This window comes from Mycena indigotica (genome assembly GCF_014461135.1).
Source record: "Mycena indigotica strain 171206Taipei chromosome Unknown Mind.scaff0004, whole genome shotgun sequence".
In the NCBI taxonomy this organism is placed as follows: domain Eukaryota; kingdom Fungi; phylum Basidiomycota; class Agaricomycetes; order Agaricales; family Mycenaceae; genus Mycena; species Mycena indigotica.
The window spans coordinates 1,239,800-1,251,998 of NW_023503003.1; the positions used below are offsets into that span (position 1 = coordinate 1,239,800).

Sequence of the window (12,199 nt, forward strand, 5' to 3'; positions counted from 1 at the left end):
GCTTGCACTGGTCGTAATCTGGTCGCGGATGTCGTCAGGCATCCTAGCATTGACCGTTTAATAGGCGGGTTGGCACCATACACGGTAACACACCTTAAAAAAAGCCCAACATGGCAGTGGTCGAGCCCTACGCGGGCATTGGACTTGATGTTAGTGAAGGATGAGCGCCGAGCTGCAACATGGTAAGCAAGTGTTGACACGGAGCCAGAAGACTGACCGTGGCTGGTCGTGGTCAAAAGACAAGTCACGATTCGTGTGACGACACGCGATAATCTTGACTTCAGCCTTGTCGGCACTCTCAATCTCCCGCCTCAAGGCTGCATCCGGCAAACGAACAAGCACTCAGGCGCTCTCTCTCAAGCTTGCTCGGGCGCTCTCGGGCCTTGTCTCACGAAGTCTACGGCTACCACGACATCAAGACCACCTCTTCAACCCGGAGACGATGCGAGCTCGGCCCGGCAGGTGTTCAGCGCACCAACTTATCGACCGTTCTCCCGGCAACAACAGCCTTTTGCGATCTCTTCAAGTCCCGGCAACGGCTGCTACCGCACCGGTCAATGTGCTCACAAGCCGAAGAAATGGGAACAGAAGACGCAGCCAACCACCGTCTGCCCGGGCGTTGACTCAGACGACGATCACATTCTTCTTGGGAATGAGCCCAAGAACAGAGTACAACACCCACAACTCGCCGGAGAACAACTTCACCGACTCGTCGCCAAACCCAGCGACCATCATTACCGCCAACGAAGACGGGGACAACGACGAGCGTTGTAGGCGATGAGAAGAACGCGCCGAGTACGGAAACTTGCCAGTGAAAGGTCAGTCCATACTGTCAATATGGGGAACGACCACTGACCAGTTTTGCAGGGCCCGAACAACGCAAACCCAACCCCGACAACTCTGCCTCGTCCTCGTCGTCTACAGCGTTTACGACCACCCCAACGCCTGCTGCAATCCATCGTTGGGTTGTGTGGAGAACTTGCGAGCAAGGTCAGTCCAGCTGTCAATGTGGACAACAAACCACTCACCAGTTGTGAAGGTCGCGGCGACGTCAACATCTTTGGCAACACCATTGACTCTGTATGCCCCGCCATCGTCTCCAGCTTTCACAACGAAGCCCAATGGCGCTGACAAGGAGGGCGGGAACTGGTGGATGGATGGTGAGGACGATGGCAGGCTCGGGCGTTCGGTTGTGCCTCCGAAGTTGGGCCTCCTGGGTGCTCCCCACCGCCTTCTACTTCCTTTGCTACTTCGACATGCGGGACATCCTCAACTCGCCCCAGTGGCCCCTCCTCAGTCCCGTCGACCAAGAAACGACCATAGTGAGCTACACCAAACAGCGCCTGGCCTGTCCCCCTATTCTCCCATTCCTTCGCATCCCATTTGTCAAGGGCTGCACCAGTCTCAAGGAGTGTGACGATTACCGCATTCAAAACCTTGCAAACGTGCATAACTGGAATATTTCCGATCCCCTGTGGAGCTATCGAGACTGGACGCCGTTCGAGAACCTTATTTGCGCGTACTGCCTGAAGCAGGCGGAAGAGTACCATCGGCAGGCAAGGAGGAAACTTTGGGACAAGTTGCCTGAGATCTATGGGCTTCCTAGCTGGGAAGAGTTGGCGTCACCTCCTTACATTCAGACTTACGACTCTGCATTCAGTTCACGTTTTGCGTCGATCGGAATCATCGGACCAGGTCGACATGAGCGATCCTCGCAACAGATTTCAACAACAACGTCAAAGGAGAACAATTTAGGAATGGAATGGAGTCTGTACTGGGTGTGAGTGGTTTTTTCGGCTGCATACCTAAAAGTTAGACGAGGACAGACAGGTGTCTTCAACTTAGACGGCGACCTGTGGTCTTTCCATCGCTCCATGTCCAGGTAAGACTGTTGGCTTTCTTCTTCATAATTTACTCAACTCCTCAGGCCCTACTTCAGCCGGGATCGGGCTCGCCACTTCTAAATTTTTGACCGTCATGCTACCCAAGCTATCTCGCTCATCAAACAACGCATGCGTGAAGGACTTACCGTAGACTTTCAGGTTCAGCTACTTTTAGAATAAACCTTGTTCCTCTCTCATGCCGCTGACAGGAACTCATTAGTCGCTTCACCATGGATTCGGTCCAGCTGGGAGAGACACTACAATGAGCGGTTTGACCTCCACCATATACTAGTTGGTTGTCGGTTTTGGATGTGGCACCATCGACTGATATAACTTGTCAAGCCTCACACGACATTCCAATGTGCTCAGCCGCCTTCGAGGAGAGATATTGGACTACATTGGTCCGACGAATGCTCCGACATACGATGATATCAAGAAAATGAAGTACCTCCGAGCCGTTCTCAATGGTACTTTTTCTCTCGATTTAGCTTCTCAAATGCTTACCGAATACCAACTAGAAACAATGTGAATATACCCTCCGAGTCCTGTGTGCGTGGGAATCTCATGATCAGGACATCTTACGCACCCACTGATTGCCCTTCAGGCCATTCAATGTTCGGTAGGGCATCTGCTCATGCATTGGAGGAAGGACTTGTGGGGAGACGGTACGATACCTTTCAAATAACATAAAAATCACTCAATATCGCTTGCTTCAGCGGAGGAGTTTGACCCCAACCGATTCATTGACGAACGACTTCAAAAATATCTGGTCTCGAATTCATTCCAGTTTCTCCCGTACGTTGTCGATGCTGTGACCAGCCCAAGCTTATAAACATCATGCATAGCTTCAACGCTGGGCCACGGATCTGTCTCGGTCAACAATTTGCCTACAACGAGATGTCCTTCCTAGACAAATACGGAGATGAATGCTCGAGGGTGGCAGCATACAGCCAGCAGCTGCAGCAGCCAGCCACATCTGCGACGCCACATTATCCAGGCAAACACATTGGTCATCTCCACCCACGCGCGGGAACCGGATTGAATCGGGATTGAAGTGTGCTCAGCTGGCTATGCTGAAATGACACAAGCGATGGGGGCCAAAATAAGCGAGGGATTGGAAGGAATTTTGTGACTAGAGTCTGGACATGGAAGAGGATAGGCTGGACACCACAAAAAACGTCATCTGGAATTACACTGACGCTGTGTCGACCTTGTGTGTCTCCGACGATCATGTACATAATCGTCCCAAAGCTCTACTTATCTTGATTTTTATCAGGCTTGCGAGCGGGTTCGAACAACATTGGACCAATTGGAGCCAGAGGTGGACATTTTGGGTTTCGTGCCGGGGAATATCATTCCCCAACTCGACTCTTCCAAACAATGCCACTACCAGTACTCTCGCATTCAATTCAATACCGCCTGCCCCGCGATACCAGTCAAACCAGAATTCACCGAACAAAAAAGATGTGTTTCAACGGCCCCGCGAAGCCAATGTTGAGGCAGCTACCGCCAGACCTGTACCCGTTCTGAAGACCGTGCAATTACGGATTAAGTAATCAGTGTTTCAAGACAGTGTAACATTGTGACACACGACTCACAAGTCAACACCACGGCAACTTCCGCCCACATCCTCAAGCAGGACTACCGCGCACCACTCTTGCCGTTGAGCAGGATCTGGGCACATGCTATGCTCGTCCGACTTTACTCAACGCCCAGGCAGCGTGCCTTGGACCAGGGCCGGGAACGTGTCGCTGACATGCTGTCTTGCCCTTCTCCCGCTCTGCCATGTCTCCCGCCGCATGAAAAACTGGCTGCAATATCTATGCTGCTGTGCCCGGCAAGGTGGCCGCCCGCCCAGGACATATCAAATCGACGCGACTTGATACATAGTAATTACAACGTCGTTAACGATGAGCAGAAGGACCAACTTGCCAGACGACTTGCCAGACGACCGCCGAACTAGGGTCTGTCACGGTCAGCATCTACCCAGGCACCTGCTGGTCATCACCTGCGGGTATTGACCCGGGCAGGGCGGGTACGGGCAGCCCCTTGTGCAAGCTCAGCACCCACCGCTTTTATCGGCCAAAAATTCGGGTGCCTGGGTAAATACCCACGGGCAGTCTACCCAGGTGTGTCCGCTACCCGCTGAGCCATACCCGGGCGGGTCATCGACCTCAATCGCAATTACCTGCGGGTATTGACCTGGGTACGACCCGGGTTGCCCGTGACAAACCCTACGGGGTTAGCAGTGCGTCTTCCCATCTTCTTATATTTGCTTGTTGATGAGTTTTTCAATAGATTAGCGCGACCCATCTCCAATGACAGTGAACAACGAGACATTCCAAGAGGCCTACCAATGTAGTACCATAGTGCGTGGTTCTCCAATACTTGTCAACTCATGAATGACGGCTTGCACCAGTCAAGGAGTGCGACTGCTCCAGCCATACGGTCACAATTCGCTTGACTCGCTCGCTCGACTGATATTATTCCGACGAGCCCACTTTGATCCTGCAACATCCTTTCGTCCTCGCATTCTACGCTGAAATCCTCACCACCTGCGTTTGTTCTCCGAGACCACCCTGGATCTTGTTTGAATACCGGAAACACATCTTGTTCTTCTTACCTACCGGAGGTGTCGAGAGGCATCAGATCCCGTTCCTTTGACACTTTTAATATACTCCCCCGCCATGTCTTTTCCTGATACAACTGGCTCCATCGTCGACGCTCGATGTTGTTGTTCTTGTCGCCATCTTTTCCTACGTCACGACACACATCCTTACTGTCAGCGAAGCGATTTTTGCGTATCGGACGCTCGCGAGGCGGGTCATGCCGCAAGCAAAGCGTATACGCTTGCTGCCCGTGCTCGGGCCAGAAGAAGAATGGCGGGTGGTAGCAAACATACGGGAACGGGAACTGGAGAGCGCCAAAGAGGAGGCGCGGTTGAGCGATCTGGTGGTGCGGGAGTATGCGGGTTTCGTCAGGACGCTCGAGGGCCGCAAAAGCACAGCATCGCTTGCAACAAGCCCGGTCATCAAGACTTTTCATGACAGACTATGTACCACCGTGGTCGAGCCCAAGGAGACTATCGAGTCGCAAAAGACCCAGTTAGCGGAGTTGAAGTCCGCTTTAACAACGCAAGCTGCTGAATATCTTGCTCATCGAAAAAGACCGGTACGAGACAAATGCCAGATTCGGTGCCGCCATGCCCTCACAGTAGAACTCGGGGATCAGTCCAAAGTCAGTCCGCTAACGCTAACTGGCAAAGAACGAGACGACTCACGATACTTCCAGAATCCGGAGTCAACCTCACGCTCGTCTTCTTCGATGGGTGCCGCCCGGGCCGTGCCGAAGCCTGGAAGAGCAAGAGAGAATTGAGTTTTCAAATTTGTGCGTGTGCATTGCTCAAGGGTTTGCAGCTGACGGGACTGTCATGCCAGCCTGAGTGCGCCGTTGTAGTTCGATCCTGGCGGGGTCAACGGCTTGCATTTCCTTGGGCACATCGCCAACACACGCTCGAGTTTGACGGCGCCGCCACTCAGTGGGTGAACAAGATTGTCCACATGAGACAAGGCTAAGTAGTAAGCTGAAGAAGAGTGAGAGCGGAAGCAAACAGTGCGTGCTGTCACATCGCTCTCTCTTTTTCGACCACAGTCTCCTAGGTTGCAACTCTTGCGACTCGCAAGTGCCGCTTTTACTCGAGTCAAAGTCGGGCGAGCAATCGACACTGCTTCTCAGAATGCCCAAACCTTGCCGCCTGAACTCGACAGCAATTTGTTGGCTCAAACTCAGCCCTGCGAATCAAGAAACGGCCAACGCCAAGACCCGGGCCCTGACTGCTGGGCGACGCCGGCCAGGCCAGCACAAACCCTATAAGGTATGTTATTCTTTTGCGGCTTTTCCTATCTGGATGAGGAAACTCACCATTCATTCAGCTTGCGAATGCTGCCCGGCTCCCTCAACGGCCAGCGAAAGCTCACAAAGCATATGTAGGTCACACCCGGCTGGCTTGGCCTTTACTCGTGCACGTGCAACTCAAGACTGCCGCCTGCCATGTTTCCAAGTCTCTGCGGCACGAGTGTTTCCAGGGCAACTGTTAACTCGGCGGTATGTTATGCTGTCGTTTTGAAGGAAACTCATCCTTAATTTCAAAGCATTGCCCAGGCGTTACCTTCGTCAAAACCAGCGGCCACGCAAACGGCAAAGCCTCAGCCACGGCCGGCTGTCTTTACCTTCCTCCGTGCGTGCAACTCGCGACTGAACGACTAGATACGGACTACTCGGACAGCACAAGCCCCGGCCCGCGATATCCCAAAGCAACACATTACAATAAAAGGGATTGGTTTGGCTGCGAAGGCCGTGAGGCTAATGCGTAATTTCCCACAAGTCAGCTGACTAACTCAGAGGTTTGGCAGCACCTGCCGGGGCCGATTTGAGCATGGAGACGGGCCTGTGCATACTCGATTTTTTGTCAGTTTGACGATAAGTACGACCAGCCCGCAAACTGTTCGGTTCAAGTTGTACAGAAACATGTGGTCATCGAGTCGCCCTTCGCTGCTTGGAAGGCGCGCTAGTATCCGCATTACAACGCAACCCCGCGAATCCGAGCTGTAAACAAGCCCATGCTGCACAAATCAACTCACCGGAAAATCAGCATCCCGGGCACGTGTCACTGACACGCTGTCTTCCCCTGCCCTTCTAAGTTCTCTCGCTCTGCCATGTCTCCCCGCCGCAAGCAAGACCGACCGCGATATTTACGCTGCCGTGCCCGGCAAGGTGGCCGCCCGGGACACATGAAATCAACGCAACTTAAAACGGCGGTTAGCAACACCGTTAACGATGAGCGGATTCAGTGGCAGAAGGACCAACCTGTCGACCGCGGGCCAACAACGCTGCCTCCAACTCTGTAAACAGCGGCCAGCACGGACATGCGTAGGGGAGATGGACGTGAAACACCAACGAAACTGCTGCTGTAGTGCCCAGAAAACCCATGCTGCAAACATCGAGAATGTCTTTAGCCACGAGCAAAATCAGCGGAGGGCTTTGACCGCACAAATGGCTTACGAGGTGGAGCAGCTGGCTTTTTTAAAACGTGTGTTATCATTCCATCTACTATTAATTACAGTCTTCTAACTTTACCCAGCGCAAAAACCACTCACCGCACCATGCTCGGCTTCGTTGTACCGCCAAGCTGGGTAAATGCCAGCTTAGTATTGAGACGAGCCCTTTTAGCCACCACCTGCTGCCGATAACACATGTTCCTGATTTTCTGAACCCGTAAGTCAGCCCTTTGGCATTTGAGCAGACTTGTCGTTGTCAGCAAGTGAGTTACCGCTGCTCGGCCTTTGGCTGGCCTCTGGAGACGTGTTGTTGGTGCTTGCGCGGCGGAGGACAAAGGTGAGTCGGCATCTTGATCCCCCGTTGTCTTGCTGACTAGTTGTGTTGGCCAGTTCTCCTACAGTCAAAGGACACGGAAGTTGGCAACGGGTTATAATTATGAGTCAGGACCTAGGCACTGGTGAGTTTCAATGTTTCCATGGCCTTTCCGTTGTGATAAAGCGAGTGGCGACACCTTCAGGAACTGGGTCGCGCCAGGCATTCAACTGCATGGCCAAATTGCCAGGGCCCGGGGCCTGCAGCCGCTCAAATTCCCTCGAGCATCTCGGCGCCAACACCTGCCGCCCTGGGATGTGTCTATTCACAACAACTGCGGGTGGGACAGCAAGCTACATAGATAGCAACAACGATAAGACACCGCCCCGGTAACGAGCCTGGCAACCTTCTCACGTTCGAAGCAGTGAGTGTGGCCTCGCCAACGCTGCGTTCCGGCCTCAACCATCACCTGCCATAACCCTGCCCTGCCTCAACTCAAACCAACATGCTGCACAAAGAGACCCACCTGGCCTGGCCAGCAACGTGCAGCCTCGTTGCTGCACCGGTACTGCTTACATCGAGTGCGGCCACGCCCTGTGTCAGTACAGTAGCGCCACACGATTGTTTGAGACAGCGCCGGGACAATGGCTGCTGATAGTGCAACATGGAAAGTTGTAGTTGTCGAACTGTGAGTGGATTCAAGTTCTGAAGTGGCAGAACTTGATGCTCACATTGTCACAGCTTGATATCCAACAGCGACAGGGGATTGACGACGCGCACTCTCCCAAGTTGTCATCGAGCATGGCGGGCGGGGTAGCAGCACTTGCTAGGTTCATGGTCGTTGCAGTGGCACATAGGTGGTGGAGAGTCCAGATGCTGTGTATAGGGCACTAGTATGAAATAGCGCTGGCATGCATGTGCAAAGCCTTGTTATGCCATGTATTATACCGGTTGCGGGTCAATGTCATGTAATTGCAGCAAAATGGAGGATTGAAGTGGATTAAGTATGGTCCAACTGATTACCTTGATAGCTAATTTGGATGCCGGAAAAATGTTATCAGCCGGATCACAGATCCGAGTGCTACATTTTCTGAAAATTTTCCGTGGCAGAAAATTGGGAATCTTCTGATCCGGAAAATTTTCAGAAGATTCTCGGAAGATTGATGGAAAATTCCAAATTTTCCGTGACAGAAAATCCTCGGAAAATCTTCAGAAGATCTTCAGAAAATTTCAAATTTTCTGTGCATTTTCTGGGGCGGAAAATGCATCAATGTCCGTAGTGTCAGACTTCAACTTCTACAGAGGAGGAGAAGTTTCCTACATTTCATAATCCACTTATGCAGGTATGCAAACTTAAAAATCTTCACATTAAATAGTCTAGTGCTGATATTGCATATAGGAAGCTTGGAGAAAGACTACTGAAATGTCTGAAGATATTATCAGTATGCTGTCCCAAGCAGTGTCTATGGAAGATCAAGATATTGAGCTACAAGAGTACATTCAGACACTTGAGAGCCAACTCCAAGAAGGTAAGATTATATATGTCTACTATTATCGACTCTGATCATTTATAAGCCAATGTGTGTTCTATGCTTCTGAAAAGAGCAAGCCTAAACTGTTGTAGAATGAAATCAGTGCTCTTGAAGCAAGACTAGCTGAGGAACAAGATCGAGTCCAAGTATGTCAATGCTCAGAAAATTATATCAGTCAAACTTATCTATATTCAAGACTCAGCAGCAAGAAATATCCCAACTTTCCATCCAATTAGAGCAGACATTATTGGGCTATAATGCACTTCAGGTTCATTTGTTCCAGTTTATTCTTCCAATTATCATTGACTTTGCTCAGGGGCAATATAATCAAATTGAAGAAAATTTTTGCAGAGTACAAAGAATCCTCAGAGGTAAGAATATCACATAAAGAAAGAAAATCTAGAGTAGTTGATAATCATAGATGTCTACTGCTAGCCTTCAAGAACAGTTACAGCGATCTCAAATTAGCTATGATACAACAGTCAAAGCATTGGAGAAAAGCTATAAAAAGATTCATATCTTAAAGGTATGTTGTACACATTGGGCTATTATAACAAGCTCACTTAGTATATATGTTTCAGAGTAAAAGTGCAAAGACAGAAAAAGAAATTGAACTTGCACTTAGTAGTGCTCATGCATTAGGAATGTATGAGCAGCGTGAACAAATGAAGTAATACATCAATATAGTAATCATAGCTTACTTTCTATCTCTCATCATGAGCTTCTTACTGGACAAAGTTTTCCAAGCTCTGCTTGCATTGGATATAGGCCAAGCTGATAACCAGAGTATGTCTATGCATTGCTTGATTATATGAAGATAATTCAGATCTCTTATATAGCTGTAATCCGTAAAAATATTGAATCTATTAATACAGCAGGAGATACACTTGTCCAACTGCGCAGTGTACTATCTCAGCAGCTTTGGAAGCTCATTCAAGATCAGATTCCAAATGAAATCTGGCTTGAAATCTTTGAACATTATGCAAAGGACACAGATCCATTTACTCTTGCTCTTGTCTGTCTTAAATGGAGGAATCTTGTTCTCTCAACTCCTGCCCTTTGGAACAACTTTGATAGTGATGGTTATCACACCGGAAAAAGCAAAATATCAGCTCGAACAGAAACTGTAATTGATTTTAGACCAATCTGAAGTAGAATTAGGCCGACTTAAATGCAAAGTTTTAATTGAGCAGAAACCTACTCAGAATTTGGACAAACATGTACAAAAATCAGCTCCAACAAAACCCCTTCTTTCTTCTAACCTGAAATGGCTACGGAAACTATGCCTATCAGCGCTAGTTTCCGCGCTATTGAAAGTGGCAATTTATGGCTCACTGATTCTTGCACAGAAATAAAGGATTTCTGTTTGTTCCCAGGTCACTGATTCTTGCACAGAAACCCTTTGTTTCTGTGCGCACATTGCCGCTGGATAGTAGTGAGGAAGAGACTGGGCGCTCCAGGAAGGCCATGCAGCTGGCCCCAACCTCGTCGGAAATATCATAGCGCCCCGTCGCCGCAACAAGGTGAAGAAGGGTGTGGGATATCGAGCACAGCAGCGAGCGCAGAAAAGTCGCTCCCGGGACCTCAATGCTGAGCTGATCGCCTTTCAACTCAAGGCTCGAAAGAAAGAGCAGCGCGTCATTCTCAAACTGGCCGAAAAGTACAAGACTCGAGCAGGCGCGGTTGAGCAGAGGCTTAAGAGCTCTAAGCAATGGAAGACAACGCGCGCAACGTCGAAACGAAGCGCTCTAATTGGGTATTATACGCGGAGCATCAATGCAGGTGATTCTATTCTTGAAGCTCCGTTTCGTCTTCAAGTTGCTCACTCAATCCTTTCAGAAAGAGAAGCTGCAGGGAAACCGGCTCTCTCATTTTTTACCGCGCAAGCACGAGTCAAACGCAATCCCGAGCTTATTAACTTTGGAGCCGAGAAGATAAAAGACATCATGGCCGAGTACGAGGCTCGGAAGAAGCTCAAGGCAACTGGTCGTCGTAAAACAGCGCTGGGGGAAGCGAAGGATATTCATGGTACAGTTGATGCTGTTGGCGGACTTGTAAGCTTTCGTGCTGCTTCGTTATTGTAGAGCTAAGCTCGCTGCCTTTTCAGATGGCAAATCTCAAAAAACGGACTGATGCTCTATCATTCAGTCTCGTTGCACCATCAGATAGCACTAACACGCTCGCAACTCCGGCAATTGTCGATGCTGGGGGTGCCCGCTATATGTATGAGCGACACGGATTGACGGAGGCAGAACTTACGGCGGACTTTGCGGACTGGGCAAAAAGCGCGGGCAAAGGTAGAATGATATTTCAGAAGGATTGAGCCGACTACATGTCTTCCAGGTGTCCAACGCATGTCGACCACGCAGCTACGGCAATACTGCCAAACGTTTATCAAGAATGGCCTGGGTATGTCTCACTTCAAACGCTACACGCATGTGCTTAGTGAAATATAGCTCGTACCTCTGGCAAAGAAACTCAAATGAATTACGATAACTATCCAAATGCTATTGTCGCCAACCTCCGCGTCCACATTGTGGGCTGGCCAGACGATTGCCCTTGGATGTCACCTTCGGCCATCGGCAAAATTGCCGAACTTCGGTCTCTAGCCCGAGCCATTGACCAGAAGGAATGCTATTGGAAGGATGTCGTCTCAGACGAGGAACAGGAGCAGATCGAGAAAGAATACATGCAGCTTGTCAAGGCGGGAAAGCGCCCCACTCCAACTGGGAAGAATCGGGCAACGCGTTCAGACAAAGGCAAAAAGCGGGGCAAGCAAAAGAAGAACTCAGCTGCTTCGTCATCTGATGAGCGCAACTCGGACTCGGAGCATGAAAGAAGCGAGGATGAACGGAACAGGATGGCAAAGGGTCGCAACCGTGGGGCTGCTTCGGCGCCAGCGAGAAGAGGGGCCAAGTCGACGAAGGAATGCTGACCAGTCGCCCTCCAAAACGTTGGCTTCAAAACACAGCAAAACGAGCGTGCAACGCAAGGGAGATGGGAGTACTTCTCGCGGGAAGAAACGCAAATCAAAGCGGGCATCGGATGAGGAGGACGGCAGTGAAGACAATAACCCACGTCTTGCAAAGAAGCGCAGATCACAAGGAGAGCGGGGAGAGATGGGCCGAGGGGGAAAGCGCAAATTAGGAGAAGCGTTTCCTGGAGACGAATCAGAGCTGCCTCGCCGAAAAAAACACCTATCGAACGCTGCGCATAGACGACTTCTAGTGCAGATGGGCCAACCCAAGAAGGCTACAAAGGCAACGCCCACAGCGACCCGGGTGACAGCAAGCGCATCCGCGGCAAGCACGTCTGCAGCAAGCGCGTCTGCAGCTGTGGCAACTGCGTCTAAAGCAGCCACCGAGCCTGGCAAGAAGAACACCGTCAAGGGGAAGAAAGGCGGACCCCCAGGTA

The 12,199-nt window shown here is 50.5% G+C and overlaps 1 protein-coding gene across 1 annotated transcript; it reads left to right on the forward strand.

Moving 5' to 3' along the window:
* Nucleotides 1-1,082: 1,082 nt before the first annotated feature.
* MIND_00421100 (BTB domain-containing protein) lies at nucleotides 1,083-2,936 on the forward strand (the record flags this gene model as incomplete). The annotated part of the gene is made up of 12 exons (XM_037361028.1): nucleotides 1,083-1,778; nucleotides 1,846-1,882; nucleotides 1,928-1,974; nucleotides 2,035-2,042; nucleotides 2,093-2,174; nucleotides 2,226-2,284; nucleotides 2,329-2,350; nucleotides 2,402-2,432; nucleotides 2,488-2,497; nucleotides 2,529-2,548; nucleotides 2,600-2,678; nucleotides 2,729-2,936. The coding sequence occupies 12 exons, from the start codon at nucleotides 1,083-1,085 to the stop codon at nucleotides 2,934-2,936; spliced, it is 1,299 nt and encodes a 432-aa protein (XP_037221320.1).
* Between the last annotated feature and the right edge of the window lie 9,263 nt (nucleotides 2,937-12,199).